General features: G+C 33.0%; 1 protein-coding gene and 1 long non-coding RNA gene across 11 annotated transcripts; both read left to right on the plus strand.

Moving 5' to 3' along the window:
• The first annotated feature begins 6355 nt into the window (after window positions 1-6355).
• Window positions 6356-11291, plus strand: LOC108995297 (probable LRR receptor-like serine/threonine-protein kinase At3g47570). Its single transcript, XM_035691771.1, has 2 exons — window positions 6356-9322; window positions 10751-11291. Exons 1-2 carry the CDS (start codon window positions 6382-6384, stop codon window positions 11122-11124), a joined length of 3315 nt encoding a protein of 1104 aa, XP_035547664.1. The 5' UTR covers window positions 6356-6381; the 3' UTR covers window positions 11125-11291.
• A 2167-nt stretch (window positions 11292-13458) lies between these two features.
• LOC118348992 lies at window positions 13459-19834 on the plus strand. Of its 10 annotated transcripts, none has more exons than XR_004801914.1 (8): window positions 13459-13590; window positions 13878-13935; window positions 15202-15285; window positions 15752-15817; window positions 15900-15991; window positions 16494-16785; window positions 16888-17019; window positions 19689-19834. It is a non-coding gene; the product is annotated as an uncharacterized LOC118348992 (long non-coding RNA). The 10 variants fall into 10 exon arrangements; XR_004801913.1 differs by lacking the exon at window positions 19689-19834 and adding an exon at window positions 14175-14249 and having other exon boundaries at window positions 16888-18620; XR_004801917.1 differs by lacking the exon at window positions 19689-19834 and adding an exon at window positions 14175-14249 and having other exon boundaries at window positions 15206-15285; window positions 16888-18620.
• Window positions 19835-22259: the final 2425 nt, after the last annotated feature.

The following is a 22259-nucleotide window of genomic DNA, read 5'->3' on the forward strand; positions in this document are numbered from 1 at the left end:
AAATAGTATGACCTCTGAATTAACTCGATTGGTTAATATGCTAATTAATGGCCACGTTTCCACTAACCTAAGACATGATCATAAGGCTCCTAGATAGTTTAGTTGCATCTGTTTTGTGTCACTCCAACTCCTGGCATCAATACCAGGAGAATGTTGTGAAAATCACCAAAAATTCATTCAGATTCTAGCTAGCGCTAGCTAGCTCGCCCGTAGAACAATGTTAACGGCATTTATGAAAATTTTAAATAGCTAGTCATTAGGTGAAAACATAAACAATAGGCCAGTAATTGCATGCAGTGGATAATTACAAGTCAGGTAGATCGAGAACCACTGATCATACTTTAGTTAATAAAAAACTTTTGGGGGCATTAATTTAAATTTTTTTGAATACTCAAAAGCTTGTTGGAAAAAGTGCATGGAATATTAAACAAGATTTCAAGCTATCTGATCATAATTCTTTTTTTTTTTAAAGGAATATCTGGTCATAATTAAACGGCTTCCTATTCTACTGTATCTTTACAGCTTGCTCCTTTGACTTTGGGTCAATATTTGGTGCGTCTTGATCTTGTGGCTTCATTCTTGGCAGCATTGATTGGTGCACGAGGAATAATTGCCTCATTTTTTTTCGCAGTTGAGATCATAAGATGAGTTGAGTTTTTTTTTTTGATAATATAAACTTTTAATAAGAGGGTTACATAGAATCCCAAAACCAAACTTCTAAAAACTAAGTGGGAATTATTTAAAAACAATAAAGTGATTACAAATGGGAATCTGTAAAAGGAAAATATTAATGCCTAAGGTTGGGAATACCTACATGATCCAAAGCAACAACATCAAACATTTGTTTAGAAAGTTGTAAAAGGGAAGAAAAACTTACCTTGTTACCATGCACACTAAATCTAGCGAAGGAGCTAGGATATGAGAAAGCACAACCTGCGGGCGATGCAGACAAAGCCGATGGGGGAGACAAGAGGAGTTAGCTCTTGTCCCGATTGCTGATAATGAAGGTCAGCAGGTGGATCAAGGTGAGGGCAAGTCCCCTCCTCAATTGGAGGCGACATAGGAAACCAAAGGATCTCACGTCTAGATCCCCTCCATTGTTAGTATTTGTTTGTATTTGGAGTTGTATATTTTGGTCATTCGACCAATTATGTTTGGCTTGCCTCACTTGGTTGTAAGAAACAAATAGTTGTATATGCATATTAATATTGGGGAAATTAAGTGACATATGGATGCTTGTATGATAATGGATGAACTTATTTATGGTTTAGACCTCTGGTACTATAGAATTTAGTCTTTGACTGAACTCTTACTCATTCTGCTGTAAATTAGATATCTATCTACCTATACGTGCATTTCATTGTGAACATTGCATGCCTAACCCGAACTTAAATAATGGGTACGTGTTGTCTACTAGCTGGCACCTTTAGCACCACGGATGCTTACCAAGTCCCTTACCGAGGAACGAAGCACCACATAATCCCTAAAAGCAATTTCATCTTTTTTCCTCTTCTCCATGTCGACTTTCACCTCTTCTATAAGAGGCTTATTTGCCCATTTGGTATTGAGAGGCAGATTCCAATCAAAGCGATGCTCAAATCAATTTTTGATACTTTTTTTTTTCGATGACCAAGTTGACATCTTAGCCTTGCATCTCCATAATTTTTGTTAAGCATGTAATATAAATAATTAAATATATTTATTCCCATCAGCTTAAACTTTTAAGATAAGTGATGATTTCACAATTCTCATTTGCCATGGCTCGTAACTCATCTTCATCAACATATACATGAAAAGCTATAGGAATTTGGTGTCCTAGCTAAGGGTGTAAAAAAAAAGGGTAAACGGGTAAATCGGACCAGACTTGATTGGACCAGTGGGTTTGATCTAGTATCGAGTTTGGTTCGGTTTGGTACTGGTTTTATTTTTCTAAAACCAGACCGAACTGAACCGGACTGGTTCATATATATATTATAATTTTTAATATTGTATATTATTATTATATGTTATATATAATTATATATAAAATAGTTTTGTATTATATGATAAATTATTAATTAATATAATATTAAATTATAAAATCTTATATCACTATATATTATCATATACATATATCACTATAGTCTATAATACAATTATAATATATATTATAATATACTACAATATATTATCACTATAGTATTGTATACTATAATATAATATAATATATAGTATATTAAAACCTAAAAATCTGACTGGAACTGGTAAAATTAGAAGTACCGGTTTAGGGGGGAACCGGTGCGGAATCGGTTCTTGAAAATATAAAACTGGTGCATACCGGTTTGGTCCCAAATTTTGTCCAAAACCGAACCAAACCGGACACATTACACCCCTAGTCCCATCTCCCTACATTCCATTTTTCTTATTGTTCGCATGCATACGTTGCGTTACAACTTTGCTTTGATGTCCAAGTAACTGGTCTGATTCTAAAGGAAGTACATGCTGAGAGAAAAGTATATCTAAGAGTTCTTACTGTTACCTTACTGCAAATAGTTGGTGATAATTTATTAGCTTCTTGCATTTGATTTTCTATGAGTTTAGACTTGGCAATATTATAATCATATATATATATATGATTTGCATATTTTCGATGACGAATGCGTTAGGAAGGATAAGAGAAAAAGGTAAAGCAAAAAGGTGGAATTAATCACATATAGCATATGATTTATGTAGTTTGGTAACCTGCCTATATCCACGGAGTTGTAAACCCAAATTAGTGGGTCGCATCAAATTAATAAATCCTAGTCAATGGGTTGGGTCAGACCAAGAGCCAAAACGGATAAAAAAAAAAATTATCGACCCGAGCCTTCTCTCTATGGTCCAAGACTTATTGAAAATCTATCAAAATATCGTAACGCAGCCTTATTAGATTTTTTCATCAAACCGAACCGTACACAAACAAATCCGATTAAGCTCCATACAAAGAAGCCTAACAAAATGATCGATGGCATGTATATATAAGTTCTATAGTCTGGTCTCTACTCCCATGAATCACCTCTACATGCACCTTTTCCTATATGATTCCTTACCATCAAGTACAACCTTGAATGGGATTCAATGGAGGAGTTGGGAAAAGATGGGGAAAGCTAAGGGAAAGGGAGGGTTGGGATTTAGAGACATGGCAAGTTTTAACTCAGCCCTTCTTGCTAAACAAGCTTGGAGATTGTTACAAAGTCCTCATTCTGTGGTTGCTAAGATTTATAAATAAAATACTTTAGAAACACCTCTATAACAGAAGCAAGCTTGGGGAATGCACCCTCTCTAATATGGAGGAGTGTATGGAGTTCTTTGGGTTTATTAAAGGAGGGGCTAAGATGTAAAGTTGGGAATGGAGCAAAAAATTAGCATTTGGAGTCATAAATGGCTACAAACCCCATCATCCTTTTGTGTCTAATCCCTTATCTCGAAGCTAGATGCTAATGCAAAAGTCAAAGACCAAATTGATGATGCATGAACTAAAGGAGTGGAATGAGAGGCTTAGCAGATCAGTTTTCAATATAGAAGAAGTTGACCACATATGCAGTATTCCATTAAGCACAATGGATGTGGAGGACAAACTAATATGGTTTCCCTCTAGAAAATGAATTTTCTCAGTTAAGAGTCCATATTTTCTGAAAGAGTCTGGAAAGAAGGCAGTGGTGGGGGAAACTTCAAGGGAGGCTGAGATGGACAGTAAGTGGAAGAACATATGGGACATGCAAATTCCTGGAAAGGTAAAAAATTTTATGTGGAAGGTAGGGAATAATCTTCTTGCTACCCAGGGTAATCTGTTTGCAAAAAAGTAGTTGAAAACCCTTAATGTCATATCTGTTTGAGAGGTGAAGAGACAGTTATGCATGTACTTTGGCATTGCCCTGTTGCTAGTGATGTGTGGGCTGGGACTCACAAAGCAATTAAGAAGTGGAGAGTAAATGAAGATGATCTGTTAAAGCTATGGGAGGTTTTGTCATGGAAGCTTAATAAGGGTAAGCTAGAAGATGCTACAATCATCATGAGGGGTTTGTGGATTATAAGAAACAGTTACTGCCTAGTTCCATGGCCTTTCTTATAGCAGCTTATTGTGGATCAAGAAGCAATGTGGAGCAGCCTGATACAGCAGAGTGCTTTGCACTAAGAAAGGCCATAGAACTATGCAGTGACTCGAGTCTCAACATGAAAGTGACATTTTAAGGGGATGCTCAAAACATTGTAAAAGAAGTAAATGATTCAAATGAAGATCTATCTTGCAATGGAAGCATCATTGAAGATTCAGAGTTATTTTTAATTACGTGGTCCAATTGGACATGAGTGCAGTATACAAATAGAAAAACAAATGTAGTTGCTCACAACTTGGCTAAGGTAGCTATAAAGTCAAATGTAGAGAAAATATGGTTAGAAGAGGGACCAGTTTTCATTTCTTCCTGTTTACAGAAAGATAAGGAAGGCATTGTAGACATTGTTCTATAAATGAATGAAAGAAGGAGGTATTATTTTCAAAAAAAAAAAAAAAAGTACAAACCTTGAATAACAAAATTTGCGGAGGAAAAAAAATAGTCAATTGGATTACAACTATAGGATAATATCATCAATCAGGCCAACATACGCATTTCTCTTTCCGAAAGACATATTATAATTAATTTAGTATTCACTTTTTTTATTTATTTATTATTAATTAATTAAAAAAATCCAAAATTAAAAATAGCTACCTTTCACAAAATTCCCTAAAACCAAACATCCATTCGATTATTTCACATGTCAAGAGAAAACAATAGTACTCATATTTCATGGGGTTATTCAAAATAAAAATAATAAAATTATAAAAAGTCCAGAAATAATACACAATGCACAATTTGGCAAAAGAGATACCTAGGTTAAGGATATCAAATTAATCTCACATGTCTAGGAAAAATTTGCACATACAGTGAGAGAAAGATATATAGTTAAAAGCGTGCATGACTCCACTAGCTAATGGCCGGCTACGAGTAGTACTACGTCAACGGCTTCAAAATTCTAAGAATCTAATCCACTAATTTGCTTTTTGAGTGTGTTTTGGAGTCAATGGAGTAATCACCACGGGCGCACATCACACGCATACGGCGTTTAAAAGCGTGCATGATTCCACTACCTAATGACTACGCGTAGTACTGCTACGTCATACGTACGGCTCCAAAATTCTAATCCACGAATTTTCTTTCTCGAGTGACTCGAGTGTGTTTTGGAGTCAATGGAATCAATTATCACCACGGACGCACATCACACGCTTCGGCGTACAAGAATATTAACACTAATGGAGTCAATCACCAAACATTTCGAGTTTTGATATTTATCATCTACATGAGATACTATACATTATTCTTATTTTTATTCTTTTTAAACTAATTGAATTCTTCTACTCATTATTCATACATCACACATTTGATGAGAGAAAAAAATAAAAATAAAAATAATGTGTAGTGTATGAAAATGATAAATAAAATTTTTCATTTTGATAACAACATATTAGCCCCAAGTGGATCGATTCTTTTGCAAATAAACATGGATAGAGTGAGTTTTACATTATTTATTATTGTTAGTGTGAGTCTCTCAATTAAAGAACATTAAATAATCAATATATATATATACCTATTTTATATATTTATTGATCATCATCTTGTTCTTTTTCTCTAATCCTTTAAGTTGGAGCAAAAACTATTCATCCCACTGTGTAGCCATCGGACTAATTATTATGTTTAATGCATTAAACATAATAATGCATTCCTTGTAAAGCATATGCTTTACAAGGAATGCCCCATCTAAAAAGATTTTATAAAAATAAAATTACAAATTGATGTAAGCCGTAGTACATTAAATTGTAAAAATTCTTTTTATAGCAATACTTACACTTTATATCGAGCCATATCAATTTTTAAATTTATTTTTATAAAATTATTTTATAAATATATCACTTCTCTAATTAGAAAATGGAAAAATGAAAATCATTTTAACAAGGTTTTTCAATGTAACGAGATTTGTGCATCAAGAAAGGAGAATAATTCACGTTTTTGTTTGAGTATTTCTGAAATCAAATTTGCTCATTCTCGAAGTTATTTATTTTTTATTTTGAGTCCAAAAAAATGAAAAATAAATATGGATAAATTTAATTCATTAACATTCTGTCGAATTTTTACTATTTTGGAAAATTTAGTTATGCATAATTAACGATAAATGACTGGTAAAAGCCGGACCCATATTGACTTCCATGAGCCTTAATGGTTGTGGCTTCACTTCCTTTATATTAGTAGCTTAACACTGCTCTGTTATCATCTTCACTACTTCATTTCATGCTTCTTCATAAACATTCTCATAATCCTCTCTCCTGCACTCATGGTGCTCATAGGAAATCTGTTCCCTCTATTGCTATTGGGTTTTCTATTTGTGCAGTACTCATGCATGTTTCAATTGATCCAATCTTTTAACAATTTTACAGACCAATCTGTTCTCATTGCCTTTAAATCTGGAATCAGTTCTAGTCCAAATAAAACCATCTTGGCTACTAACTGGTCCACAACACCAAACTCAATCTGCAATTGGATTGGGGTCTCCTGTAGTCGACGTAGGCAAAGAGTCACCGCTTTGGACCTTTCCTACATGGGTCTCCATGGCACCATTTCTCCTCATATTGGTAACCTTTCCTTCCTAGTCTCACTTGATCTTTCTAACAACAGCTTCTTTGGTTTTATTCCGCATGAGATCAGTCATCTACATCGCTTGAGAATACTCATTTTGTCATTCAATCAATTGGAAGGAAGCATCCCTCCTTCCATTCATAATTGTCAAAAGCTTCGCAAGGTAAGTTTTGATTCGAACCGTCTTATTGGTGCAATTCCATCGTCATTTGGCAATTTGTCAATGTTGGAGTTCTTGAATTTGCAGCGTAATAGTCTCACTGGTCCATTTCCTCCGATCATCTTTAACATATCTTCTCTAAACGTTTTTGCTGTTACGTCTAATCACATCTTGGGACCTCTTCCGAATGATCTTTGTAGCCACTGTCCCAATCTTAGAGCACTTTATTTCTCGGATAACAAATTTGGCGGTCAGCTCCATTCGCAATTTAATAATTGTGGGGAGCTTACAATTTTATCTTTGTCATTCAATAAATTCGATGGGAGTATTTCAAAAGCTCTAATTGGTAATTTACAAAAGCTTGAAATCCTATATCTTGGAAGTAACAGTTTCACTGGTATCATTCCTTCTACCATATGTAATTTGTCAAGGTTGCAAGAATTCGGAATTGAGGATAATCACATCCAAGGAAGCATTCCGACTGATTTGTGGCATCTTCAGAAGTTAATTGTTTTGTATTTGGGAAGGAATAACTTCAAAGGGGCAGTACCTCAAAAAGTCTTCAACCTTTCTTCTTTACAACGCATCGACTTCGAGCAAAATTCCCTATCTAGTTATCTTCCATCACTAGATTCAGGGCAATCTTGCCCTAATCTTGAAGAACTTTTACTTGGTAGCAATAAACTTATTGGTCAAATCCCATCCTATCTTTCAAATTGTTCCAAGCTCATCATAGTAGACTTTCATGAAAACTTATTCTCTGGATCAATTCCCAAAAGTCTTGGAAACTTGAAGAACCTCCAACAACTTTTTTTGAATGCAAATCAGCTAATAGGCCGTGAGGCTACAGATCAAGAGACCAATTTCATTTCATCTTTATCCAATTGTAGATTTTTGACAAGTTTATACTTGAGCAATAATCCATTGGGTATAACAATTCCAGATTCCATTCAAAACTTTTCGGCTTCCTTTCAAATCTTTCTTGCAGGCAATTGCCAAATAAAGGGTCATATTCCTATGGGAATGGGTTTTTTGAAAGGCTTGATCTGGCTTGATTTGGGAGGTAACAATTTGACTGGAAATATCCCTTTCACAATCAGTGGTTTAGAAAGATTACAAAGATTGAATCTTTACAATAACATGATTGAAGGATTGATTCTAGAAGAGATATGCCAATTAAGGAATTTGGGAGAGCTAGATCTCTCAAACAATAGAATCTCTGGAGTCATCCCAAATTGCATTTCAAACCTCAGTCTTCTAGAAAGGCTATACTTAGGTTCTAATAGACTCGAATCATCAATACCATTAAATATATGGGGCCTCGAAAATCTATTTTCTTTGGATCTGTCATTTAATTCCCTTGGTGGACATTTGTCTTCGACCATGAAAAAAATGCAAACTCTCGAATATCTAGAGTTGTCAAGAAATGAAATTGCCGGAGAGATTCCAAGCATCATTGGAGCATTTGAAAGCCTGAGGTTTCTTGACTTTTCAAACAACTCCTTTCAAGGAGGCATTCCACAATCTTTTGGCAACTTAAAAGGGTTAGATCTCTTAGAACTTTCTTACAACAATCTTTCTGGTGCAATTCCTAAATCCCTTGAGGCACTTCCATATCTCAAAGACTTGAATTTATCTTTCAACAAGTTAGTTGGAGAGATTCCATCCAGTGGTCCTTTTGTGAACTTCACAGCAGAATCATTTTTAGGCAATAGTGCACTTTGTGGGAATCCAGTTTTTGGAGTTCCACCTTGTCCAACGATTCCTACCTACCAAAATTCAGAGATGAAAAATATTTTGATCAAATGTATTCTTCTTGTGATTGCGTCAATTATAACCTTGGTAATATTGGTTTATTTGCTGAGAAGACTTCGGAAAAGTAACATGGAAATACCGACTTCACTTAATGAATTTCCTGCATTGGAACATAGAATGATATCATATCAAGAACTTTGCCAAGGGACAAACAACTTTTGTGAAAGCAACTTGCTTGGAGTCGGAGGTTTTGGCTCTGTGTACAAAGGAATACTTTCTGACAGGACAATTGTTGCAGTAAAAGTTCTAAGTTTGCAATTGTCGGGTGCTTTCAAAAGTTTTGATGCAGAATGCAAGGTGTTACGTACAATTCGACATAGAAATCTTGTTAAGGTCATAACTACATGCACTAATCCCGAGTTTAGAGCGTTGGTGCTGGAATACATGTCGAACGGCAGCCTTGAAAAATGGTTATACTCTCATAACTACTGCTTGGATCTTCTACAGAGAATAAATATTTTGGTTGATGTTGCATCAGCCTTAGCATATCTCCACCAAGGTCAATCGGAATCTATATTGCATTGTGATTTGAAGCCTACAAATATTCTTTTGGATGAGGGCATGGTTGCACATGTGGGTGATTTTGGCATTGCAAAGATTTTAGTCGAAAACAAAGACTCAACACACACCAAAACTCTTGGTACCATTGGCTACATCGCACCAGGTACGTACGTACATAAATTTGGTGTTTGCAAACTGATCAAACACCAAATTAATTATAATTCTTGTGATTTACCTAGTACTCGAACTCCATCTACAAATTAATATAGTTATAGAACTCTATAATTCCTCCATAGATTCTCTTAGGAATGACCTCATTTGATCTATTAGAACTTCAGTAACACTATTAATAAACTCACTTGCACACTAATGAACTCACTTACTCTTGAAGGACAAGATGATGAAAAGATTAAGAAGGTGAGGCTAGGGACAAAGTTAGGATTATAAGTTTGGGGGGCCCGAATATTTTTAGGTTAATATAAATAATTCAATTGAAAACTTTTAGGTACCATTAAAAAGGTAATACAATAAAAAAAAAATAAAGTGAGTAGAAATATAAGAAAGATATATAAATTTTGAAATTTCATGCTTCCAATAATTTTGGAAATTTAATATTTAAGCTTTTTATATGTTGCAATTAAACAAAAGAGACTAAACATTGGTAACGAGTTATATATGAATTATAAATAAAAGATAATTATATGCAAAGGATAAACTAATTTTTGGGTTTTCTAAATAATATATAACAATAAACTTGATTAAAAGGAAAAAGAAAAATAATATATTTCATTAAATATATTTCATTCAACTAACTATAAATTTTAAAAGAAAAATAATATAATATTAAATTATAATTTTCTTCAAATTAAATACTATAGAAAAAAATTATTAGAGACCAAAAGCTAATTTAATGATACAAAAATGGCTCACTTAAGAATTAATTATGGACAATATACACCACTTAATTTTTGACAAGATCGAGACTGGTCATGATATTATAAACTTATATGAGCAAAATTATCATATGTTGAAAAAACGGCTTAGCTTCTATGCTTAACATGTCACAAGTTGTTCTCTCATGCATAAAACAATATGCATTTATGAAAATAATGCCTGAGACGACCTTCAAAAAATTGTGGTGGGATGCATAAGGGCAGGTTTATTTACACAAAATCAGATTATCTCATCTCATATAATTATTATAATTTTTTTCAAACTCTCACACAAAATATAATAAATAATTCAACTACTTTTTTAAATTTAATAAAAAAAATAATATTATAAAATAATATTATAACAACATTTTATTCAACTTTCAACAAAACATCTCATCTCATCTCATCTCCTCTCAACTATGTAACCAAACTCATGATGACTTGCATTTGCAGTTCTGGTTTGGTTTGCCTTCTGTAAGATATATATGTATTTATTTATACGCATATGAGTATATATACACTGATCAAGAGCTTTTGGATATATACTCTTTGTTTTTGGATGGCACATGTGAATTATAACTTAATTATGCCATTTTATTAAGACACAAGTTGCTAACTTATAAAATGCTTTGTTGACAATTTGTGAGTATTTTTAGAATATGGATTTGAAGGGAAGGTATCCATCAAAACCGATGTCTACAGCTATGGCATAACATTGTTGGAGGTGATCACGAGGAAGAAACCCACCGACGACATGTTCACTGGAGACTTTACTTTGAGGCAGTTGGTAATTGCATCTATTCCAGATAGAATGATGGACGTTGTGGATGAAGGTTTACTAAGAATAGAAGATGGAAGAGACACCATTGCCTTGCAAAGTATTCTTTCATCAATCATGGAATTAGGCTTGAGGTGTTCTGAAGAATTACCTGATACAAGAATGGATATCAAAGACGTGTTGGTCAAGCTTAATAAAATCAAGTCAACTTTTTTTGAGAACAGGAACAGGGTTACTAGACATGACGATTGACCTTAATTTGTTTCGTATGTTTTATGTCTTTTTAATATCGTGAAGTACTTATGAGTGGTATGTAACATGTTTGTGTCTTTAAATTATGTTTCCGTTACTCTTAAATTATCCACATTCATTTGCTTGTGAAACTTCTTTAACTAGAAGAATTGTCCTCAGATGGGTTGAAACTTGAAAGTGGTAATCTTTACGCTACCAGCTTCTACTTCTTGTTTAATTCCAGAATTCTCAGAGAACCAAACAAAGGAAAGGAATTGAATTCGGAAAGAGTTTCAGAGAAGATAGTAGAGGAAAGGAATCCAAATTGAATGAGAATATTGACTGTTGATCAATTTCTTATTTCCAAGTGACATAGTGAAAAATAGAGAGAGAGAGAGAGAGAGAGAGAGAGAGAGAGAGAGAGAGAGAGAGAACCAACTTGAGAAGAATGAGAAAATGGTCCTTTTATTCAAAGAATCAAAGTCTATCAAATTACTTTTATTGGGAGATTGTTAGGGATTGTGTTGTTACATGCACAATTTGCAGAGAAGAAGGTAGAACCATTACATATTCCAGATCCTGTTTGGCAAAGAAGATATATGCGCATCCAGCATATACACAGGGATGAGATTCTCAATTTGTCAAAATCTAATGCATCCACACCTACACTATCAAAATTCATCAGCCCTACGAGCATTAGCGTTTCATGAAAACCATCTCCAAGATTTAGCTAAAAGTACTTGTTTGTCATAAAATTAAAACCATTCAAGATATAACACCACATTGGATTCGTCAAAATAATTATAATATTATTTTTTTTTAATAATAATATTTTTAAAAACATTTATAACAAAAACCATGAAGGTGCAAAACCAAGCGCCTCCTTCATTCCAAAGAAAGAATACTGAATAATCTGTAGTAACAAATTAGTGGCTAAAAAATGACTTCTCGATCGTATTATTTTTCATGAAAAGATATTTGCAATAGTGAATTATGCAACTGTCGTGTAATTGCTTTGAAAAAAGTGAATAAAACATGAGACCCACATAAAAAAAATTAATTTTTTAATAGTGGACGCCACTCTTTTTCAAAGCGATTACGCGATGTTTACGCACTTTATAGTTGTATATAGAAAATTTTAAAAATTAGTGTTATATATTATATAATTATTATTTTAAGTGTAAATATTTTGAAAATATTTAAGATTGCCCCCCAACACTCAAACGTAAAGTATATCATGACCCAAATATCTTTAAGTCCATTAATATGATAGTCTTGATTTGACATCTCTATCTTTCTTTATTTGTCTTTGGTGTACATTTTATGGTTTGTTTAGTTTCATATCAATGATAACATATAAGTTTTTCTTGTCTTTTTGACTTTACATATTTAGTTACACGATTTTTTTATTTTTATTTTTCATTTGGGTCATTCTCGACTTCATTAAATTTCTTGCCTATCAACTGCACATAATCTTCCTTTATAACTTTTGAGATGTTTTTAACCACATATTAATTAGTTAACTAGCTAGAAGTTTTTAATAGAGTTTATCTAATGGTTAAAACAAATCTGGAAGATTCTTGCATATGAGAGTTAGCAAATTTATCTAGCTAAATGATTGATGAGACATTTTTAGAGAGATAGAGAGTATGTGAAAAATTTATTTTCTTTTATGAAGAATTTATTAGTTATTCACATGCTTTTTTTTTTTGTTCACTTATTGATACTAATATAATTATACAATAAAAAATCTAATGATTTTTATATTATTAGATATTTTTTCAAGTTTATTCTTAATCTATAAATTTTTCTTAAAGCTTAGAAAAATATGAGTAAATCGAGAAAAATTATATAATTTTATAACGTATGATTATTTTTTTATATAGTTACATGCAAAAAGTACATATTAATTATGCTGACATATACTGCACACTTTGCCGATCGCTCCCCAGACACCAAATCCTAGTTCCGCCCCTGTGTAGGACTGAAAGGGCTTAAACTCCGAAGGCATTGTTTGATTTTGGCAATGTGTCTGCCTCTGGAGAGACAAAAACGCCATTTTTGTGCAGCTACTGTGCACTGAACGTGTAAACATTCAGGAAATATATGGCATTGTTTTAGGATGTTCTTCATTACAATGCTGCTACCGGCATGAGCTAATGCCAATGCCTTTTGCACAACGTGTTGGGCCGTTGGCAGTTTTTTAAAACTCAATTGGGATCTCTTTCTTTTTCTCAAGTAAATTACTTTTTTCCTTCATTTTGAGAATTAGCAAGGCCCAATTCGAGGCCTAAGCCCAATATTTATATAGAAACATTCTAGAATTCGTTTAATTGAATAGGACGGAAGAAAAAGGAAAGCTCCTTTCCTCTCTCTACGGCTAACACAGAAGAGAATTGAGAGGTTGGAGTCCTCAAAAGCCTCATCTACAAGAGGAGAGTGAAAGAAAGAAGATAAAATATGTCTACCAACAGTTCCGCATTTACGGTACATTTCTTGCACCGTACAACATTTTCCCAACCTCTTTGTCTCTGTCTTCCCTACATGACAATAGGAAAAGAAAGGGAGAAAAAGAGTGCGCAAAATACCGTTGCTGTTGCGCCGCAAAACTGTCTTACAATATTGTCTATTCGTTTCAACTTATGTAGCTTCTATAAAGATACGAAAAACTCTTTTGTTACGATTATTATACTTCTTTTCACTAACGTTTTCCTGATTTCACAATGGTCGGGTTAGTGGGCTATAAATGTTATTTTTCACTTGATTTATGACAGATAATTTTGGGCTCATCGACAAATTTTAAGGGAGATGGGATATGAGTTCACTATAATGGTATGGTCATATTAGTGAAAAAAAGCTTTCTTTATCTGGGATGGAGCCTGTTAGAATATTTAATGAACTGAATAAATTTATTTTCCATATCTTGTAAACTTGAGCAATGAGCATGGTACAAAGCAGTTTCCTATGTTTTGATCCTGCCTCTTAATTTATTCTTCCTTCCATTCAGTTAAAATCGATAAATTGAGTTGATTTAACAGAGCTTCACAAGATTAACCGGGCTTGTGAATTAGAGTGCAGACATAGATGAGAAAATTATTAGGAGGGAAAAGCCAGCTGATTTGGTAATGGCTCTAGCTGAAGCGAAGGTGTATTTAATTGTTAGCTCTCTCTAGTTGTTGAACCTCTAGGAATTGGATCTCAATGTTAATTGTATGCATCTGTGTGCATATATTTTATGATAAAATCCTGTGAGACAGAACCCAGGTCATTTTTATCTGTTGTGATTTCTGTGAATGGAATGTGAATTATGTTTCAGATCTTGCCTCAAACTGATATGAAAATAGAATACTCACCATTGCAATTCATCGAGCTTTGGAGGCAGGAGTGTATCTAGCGGGTTCGGAGGGATGTGCCCCCTGAAACTGCTTAATCAGGCATTTAGGTTTGGGAGCAACTTGAAAGTAAGGAAAAAGACTTCAAAACAGAAATTGAAATGAATTATGGTGGGGTTTATTCTTTGGTGGGTTGGGCCGTGGGTAGTACACCTCATCCGCTACTAAAACATTAACTCTGGCAGCGTGGGGTGTTGTGAAACCAACGATGACAAACAAAGTAAAAACAAACAATCACATGACACAAAATTAATGTGGTCTGGCAACGTGCCTATATCTACATAGTTGCAGAAGATTTTGTTGTGTTGGAGAATCACAAAATACACTTTGGGAAAAATATTATTGTTTATAACACTCAGAACCATCATTAAGTACATATTTATCGTGTCACACGGCGAAAACCCTAATTTTTACTTTTCTGCATTATTCGCTCAAGCGATGTGTCGAGCATATCGAACAAACTCTCAGTCCGAGCTTCGCTCGAGCGGAGTGTCAAGCACACGTTGAGTGAACTCTCTATACAAGCTTCGCTCGAGCAACCTGTCTAGCGAATTTTCTATCTGGCACTTTTTCTAATAGCCCCCATAACTTATCATGGGAATGTCATTTGTTCCCCATCTTCCTGTGATTTTGGGCACCTTATTTCTTTTATATACTTGTATGATGATAATTTCATTAAACCTTCTTATTGTGATTTTCTTCTTAGGCAGATGCCATTGTATCCAGGCTCAAAAGTACAGCTCAATTTGAGGGGGAGGCTCATTCAACACTGTTGATAACTGCAGATACAGTATGCCTTGATTCCCCTTTAGTTACTATGATAATTTAACTGATTTTAGCATAAACTACATCCTTCTACTTTCTCTCAGGTAATACCTGAGCAACTGGTTTTCTTATTTTTCTGTGCCTTGATTGCCTATAAGTGACAGCTCTAGTAATTGATGAGTCTACCTCCTTTTAAGAGACGAATGGGGACTAGGTCTTTTGATACGTACATACTTCAGCTGCAATGCAGTTGAACTTGCACTGAGCATGCTTTGTAAATTACTTGATACCACACCTATATATGAGATGGCTCTGTAAGATGAGTATGGGAAGAAGATATGTTTCGAGCTTATTCTCCCTGTCCTGTCCATGTAGTTTTTCTAAATTGCCAAATTTTATTGGTTTGTCATCAATAATCTTCTTGATAAGTTTTAATCATAAATCCTACTTCTAACTTCCCATTTTTTTTCAAAAACAATTAAATCTTTAAGGGGTGTATGAAGGGATAATCAGAGAAAAACCATCCAGCAAGGAAGAATCGCGGTAGTTTATCAAAGGTTTGCTTAATGCGCTTCACTCTGACCATTTCTCATTCAAAAGTTGAGCTGATTTTGATGGTCACATCCCTGTGGGTTGCAGGATATTCTGGTGGTCAAGCAGAGGTGGTAGGATCTGTTCTTGTAACTAATCTTAAGAGTGGAAAAATAAATGGTGGATGGGACAGAGCCGAGGTAATGGTTTCTGGCACTTTTATTTGGATGTGCTCTTCCTGATGAGTGAATATTACTTGATTTTAAGCCCACCTAATCTCAGTACATGTTAAAAATGTATTTCTCTATGTATGAAAAGGGTATTGCTGCTGTTTTACATCATATCTTCTTTTCTTTACATAGTTTCTGTCGGATTCACTTGGGTTTTTGTTATTGGAATAAATTCCGTTAATGTTTTGCATATGGAGATCTAAATTTTAGCATGTCTATTCACTTCGCTTTAGAAGTAACCATGTAAATTAGCTTTGGAAAATTAATATTTTTCTGCATGGTGATATACATTTATTTTTATAATATACCAGATTCTTTGTGTTTATAATTCCTGGTCATTGATAGCCTGGTAAAATTCTTAAGATCCATATTCTCTTTGCTATTTGATATTTTTTGCCAGGGATCTTTCTTTTCAAATACTGTTTATTAACTTCTTCCTTGACTTCTTTGTTGACAAACGAGCTGCCCTCAGATCAATGAGGGATTTACACTCAATGTTGCTGGAGGTTTGATGCTGGAACATCCAATGACATTGCCTTTTGTGGAAGCAGTGGTCAGCAGAGCTTACTGTCTCTCTCTCTCTCTCTCTCTCTCTCTCCCTCTCTCTCTCTCTCTCTATTAGTCTCTCACATACACACATGCCCACACTTTGGAGGAGCTAGTTTTAGGCACCACACTATTGTGGATGGCACCCAGACTATTCAAGTCTTTCGGACACCTAAGCCTCTCCAAAGAACTCGCCTGACCAGTGATCCACATCCCCAGTTAAAACCTTCTTCCTTATGCTCCATCAATGAGTTCTAAAATTCTGCTTTATATTTTTGGTGTTCTAACAAACAAAGTTTCTGCCACACTCTCTCTATCAGGCATTGGCATTCAAAAAATATGTATGATTATATCATCCATGGGATCATGAAACGCGTGGCACTACACCCATAGGAGGAGCCAGGGATCGAGGGGCAGTTCACTTTGGTTTCCATAATGATCTCAATTTTAAGGTAAAGTTTCCATACGTTTTACATCGAGTCATATTAAATTCTAAATTTATTTTTGTAAGATCTAATTAGAAAATGATAAAAACAAAAACATTTAACAAGGCTTTTCAATGTAACGAAATTTGTGCATCAAGAAAAGAGAATAATTAACGTTTTTGTATGTGGATTTCTGAAACTAAATATGCTCTTTATCTTAAAAGAAATATGGATAAATTTAGTTCTGCATTTTAGAAGAAAGGATTATTTTTGTAGGATACAAAACCAAAACACAAATAATAGGTTTAAACATTGACATTGACGGACTAACCTAATAATTAAGAATAATGCTATGATGCCTTTTAATTTGTACCACTCATTTTGCCTATTTGATATGGCACTACATAGCTTATTAAAAAATGTTTTAAAATATATATTCAATATAAGATGGTGCTCGAAACACAAAAAGATGAAGACGAAAATCCTAAATTCCCTTTAATATTTTATGTTTGTATTTTTAATTTTTTTAGTAATTAGCCATGTGATAGTGCATTAACACTACAAGAAATAAGGCTTTCTGTGGTCAAAATTATTTCCAGCAACTAGTATTTTGTTGCAACAAGTCAATAATTACTGTTGCAAGGCTTCATTTCCGTCAAGTGGCTGAATCGCCACAAAAACCGCACTTTTCCTAGCATAAATTCAGCGCTGCAAATACAATTGTTGCAAAATGTCAATACAATAGACGACGTTTTGCGACAATTTTTATTTGTGGTGATTTTAAGTTTGCAGCAAAACTCAAGTTTTAACATTTTCGTTCCTTTATTTTCGGCGAACAAAAAGTTGAGGCTAAAAACCACTATTGCGGCCAAGTAAATTTCTAAAGGCATTGGTTCTTCGAGATTTATATTAGTATATTTTTACTTAAAAAGTGGGGATAGATAAGCATATGGATCGACTGAGTTTTGTAGTATTTATTATTAGTCATGTGAGTCTCTCAAGGAACATTAAATAATCAACAAATATGGTGAACCAATTTTATATATGTATTGATGATTGTGTTCTTTTACTCTAATCATGTTGTGAAAGTCACCAAAAATTCATTCAGATTCTAGCTGGCTCGCCCGTGGAACAATGTTAACGACATTCACTACAACAAATTTTAGCTTTTGGGATGAAATTATTTAGAAACGAACTAAATTTCACCCCGAAAAGTAATTATTGGAGAAGTCTAAAAAAATTGATGACTTTATAAAATCGTTCAAAGGGCTAAATATTCGTTCGAACTAGATCTTCTGTGACGAATTAGGTCTTCTAAAAAAATCAAGCTCATTCGAATGAAAAAAAATTCTGTTCGAACTTAGAATTAATGTTTGTTCGAATGGTTTATAATTTGTTTGAATAATAATCTTAGTGGGGAAGTAACTTATTTTGCCAGAGAAAGTTCGAATCCATTCGAACCTCAATTGGTTTGTTCAAACGGAGAAGATTTGGTAAGAAATTAGGCAGGAAGGTTGCAAGATTGTTTGAACTACACATATTGCGCTTGAACACAACATTTATGCATTCGAATGGATCAGTTGGTGTGAAATTAAATTAAAACTGTCGGGGAATTTTTTAAACCTTGTTCGAACGAAACATAAAATATTTATGAATTCATAAATTAATTTTATGTAATTAATGAAAAAATATTTTAGTGATTTATTTTATGTTAAATAAGATTTTTTGTTAAATAAATATTACTTATAGTGTCATTTTTTCTATTATCGTGAACGTTATGTAAAATGAAAAAAAACATAATTAATAATAAACAAGCTAGCAAAAACTAAAAAAAAAACCATACATTAATGCTTCCTAAAAATATAATGTATGGCGGGAATATAATGTATGACTATTTGAATATTTAAATTATTGATACAAAATACAAATAGTCATGATTGTCCATACAAAAAAACTCATTTAATGCAAATAAAAGATATACACTACTAGGCCTGATCGTGTAGCACTGCCTCAACTCCAGCAAGGCGTGTCTCAATATCAGTCACTCGAGACATGAGCTTTGACTCAGTCTCTGCGGGGCGATTCGGACTACATCAATGATCTCTAATGTCTGTGCGCGCATCTCTGTACACATGATATCTGTAATCTCTTCACCAGTAGCACTACGTGATGCACTCTATGTAGATACCTCGCTAGACATGCCCTATGCACCTCCTTGAATGTCGACTGCCTCTGTAATGGGTGCACAAAAACGAAATCTGCAGTGTCCGATGCTACGAGACAAGGTCGTCCAATTGATCAGTCTAATCAGCTCCCGAACATGCTCAAACGCATTTGTCCTGACTCCTTTCACTAAAAGAAATCGTGTGAGCAGGACACCAAACAACAATATATCTGTCATAAAATCTTTTTCATAAGTAAAAATATTATATATATCAAAAGGAGTAACCAAGTATACTGAATAAAATAAAACTTTACCTGTTGTAGTATAGGTGGCTTCTGAAATTATCCTAGCGAATATATATCTCGCTACGTCGATAGGCACCCTACGAGTGACCCGTAACATAAATCGTGTCCGATCCATGCTCACCTTAGTCTTGTACAGTTGTGGATTGATGTTGTTGGCTATTATAATGTTCGTGATCTTGAAAAATTTAGATAAGTGCACCTGTTTGATGCTCTTGCTCCCATCATAGGAAGGAGCATCTGGACCCACAACCAACTGACTAACCTCATGATCAGCGAGGCCATCGATTTCATCAGGCATCACAGTATCTTATCAAGATAGTTATGTCGTTCGAATAGTTTCCATAAATATTTTATTCGTTCGAACATCTTACGAATACCGGTCCAACAAAAAAAGAAATATTCCTTTAGTTATTATTATATTTGTTATATAATATAGTATATATACTTATACTACTTATATATACTTATAAACTACAATATATTATACTTATATATACAACTATTTAATTATATACTACTATATATATATACTATACTTGTATATTTATAACTATCATATAATATGGTATATACTTATGCTAATACTATATGGTATACTTATATATAATATACTTATATATTTAATATACTTATATAATATACTTATAATACACTACAATATTCTTATCTTCTACTATATATTTAGACTAATATATATTCTTAACATATACTATACATATTAACTTATATATATTCTTAACATAAATATTATACTTATATATAGTTATAAAATTAGATATATAATATAATTAGATATATATATATATATATATATTGTACATTCGAACGGCCTGTTATTACTGTTCAAACGGTTTAATTATGTGCGAATGGAAATTTATAGCGTTTGAACTTATAAAATATGTTGGTGTCATTGATAAGCTGTGGCGGAGTCAATTTGCACTATATTACACTTTCAATTATCAGTTCGAATGTATATAATTAATGTTCAGCTGAATTGATCCAGGTGGGAAATGTTTCTTGCTTCTCTGTTTTCGAGTTCGAACGATTAGTAAATTTTGTTCGAATGAGAAAATAATAAATAAGACGTCCAGAAGTAAAAACGTGTGGACATTTGGGAAATTTTGTTTTTGAGATACAGAGAGCGTGAGAGAGATTGTGAGCGTGAGAAAGGGAGAGACCGTGCTAACATCAACTCTTTCTTTCTCTTCAATTTGCTAAGTTTTTTTGCTTTGATATTCTATTTCCATAGAATTGTTTTATTAAAAAACTCAAATTTATGTTGTCTTCAATTTAATTTATTCTTTTCCTTCCTGTTTTTGAACAAAAGATTAAGGTTAGAATTATATTTGTATTTGAATGTGAGAAACATGTAAATATATTTGTATTTGGATGTGGGAATTTATTTTTGTTTTTGAACAAATAGGAAAATATATTTGTGTTTTTACAATGTTTGTGAAATATGCATCTTATGAGATTGTGCTTATCCCATAAATGTATTATCTGAGATTGTGTTTTGTCTCTATTTCGTGTCTAGAATCTGGGTTGCAACCATTCGAACACAATGATTTCCCTCGAAAGCGTTATCCTGTTCGAACGGTTGTACTCCTATTTTTTTTTTTTTTTAAAAGAAGAGCAGGAAGTCACATGTCCAATAGTGACCCCCTCCCAAGTTTAATAATAATGCCCTCACTTAGGTGGAGGAATACCGTGATAACAAAAATGGCCCATGGGAAAACCCATCAAGACCGCAATCAAGAAAACAATCTATGACAATCTTATGTAATGAACAGTTGTACTCTTATCATAAAAGTCATATGTTGTAATACTTAAACTCAAGTTTAATACTTAAAAGATAATTTATTAAAAATTATAAGGTATAAATAAAAATAAGTAAATTTAAATTATAATTAATATTTAAAAAATAAGAAACATAAGATTTATTAATACTTAAAATTAGAATTAATACTTAAAAGATAATTAGGTTAAAAACTATAAGGTATAATTAAAAAGAAATTAAATTATTATTAATACTTAAAAAATAAGAAACATAAGATTTATTAATACTTAAATTAGAATTAATACCTAAAAGATAATTAGGTTAAAAGCTATATGGTATAATTTAAAAATAAGTAGAGATAAATTATAATTAATACTTGAAAAAAGAAGAAACATATGAATGATCTCCCACTTAAATTAAAACTATAATGTATAATAAAAATTTAGTGAAATTAAATTATAATTATTATTTAAAAGATAATAAACATAAGAATTAAAAAAATAGGTAATACTTAAATTAAAATTAAAATTTAAAATATACTAAACATAAGAATTATTAATACTTAAATAAAAATTTGTACTTCTAAAATAATAATAATATTGGTGATTTGGAATGTGATTTGATTTCAAATGTAATAATTGTAGGAGTTGGTTTACTAGTGGCATGATTTACTAGTTAGGAGTTAGATGGATTTCAGAGTTATTTTTATATGCAATTGAACCTTAGATTCATTTGAGAGTTGTGGCCAAATATTCTCTTAAAGAATGTTTAGGTACAACTCTTGAATTGTCCAAAGTGAACAGTTTGTGATTCTATCATCTATATGGCAAATATATTCCGTTTAAACTCTTGTGTTAGTCAATTAAAATTTTGGTTCAGTGTTTCCTTACATTTTTCAGATATGTGATCTGCAAGTTTCTTAATCCATGAATAGGGTCGACGACTTATCGTGACTAGCATACTTAGAGAAATGTAGGGAAATGCTACCAAAATTCTTACAAACATTAGAGTTTAAACTGAG

Source organism: Juglans regia, chromosome 7, assembly GCF_001411555.2.
Source record: "Juglans regia cultivar Chandler chromosome 7, Walnut 2.0, whole genome shotgun sequence".
Lineage (NCBI taxonomy): Eukaryota > Viridiplantae > Streptophyta > Magnoliopsida > Fagales > Juglandaceae > Juglans > Juglans regia.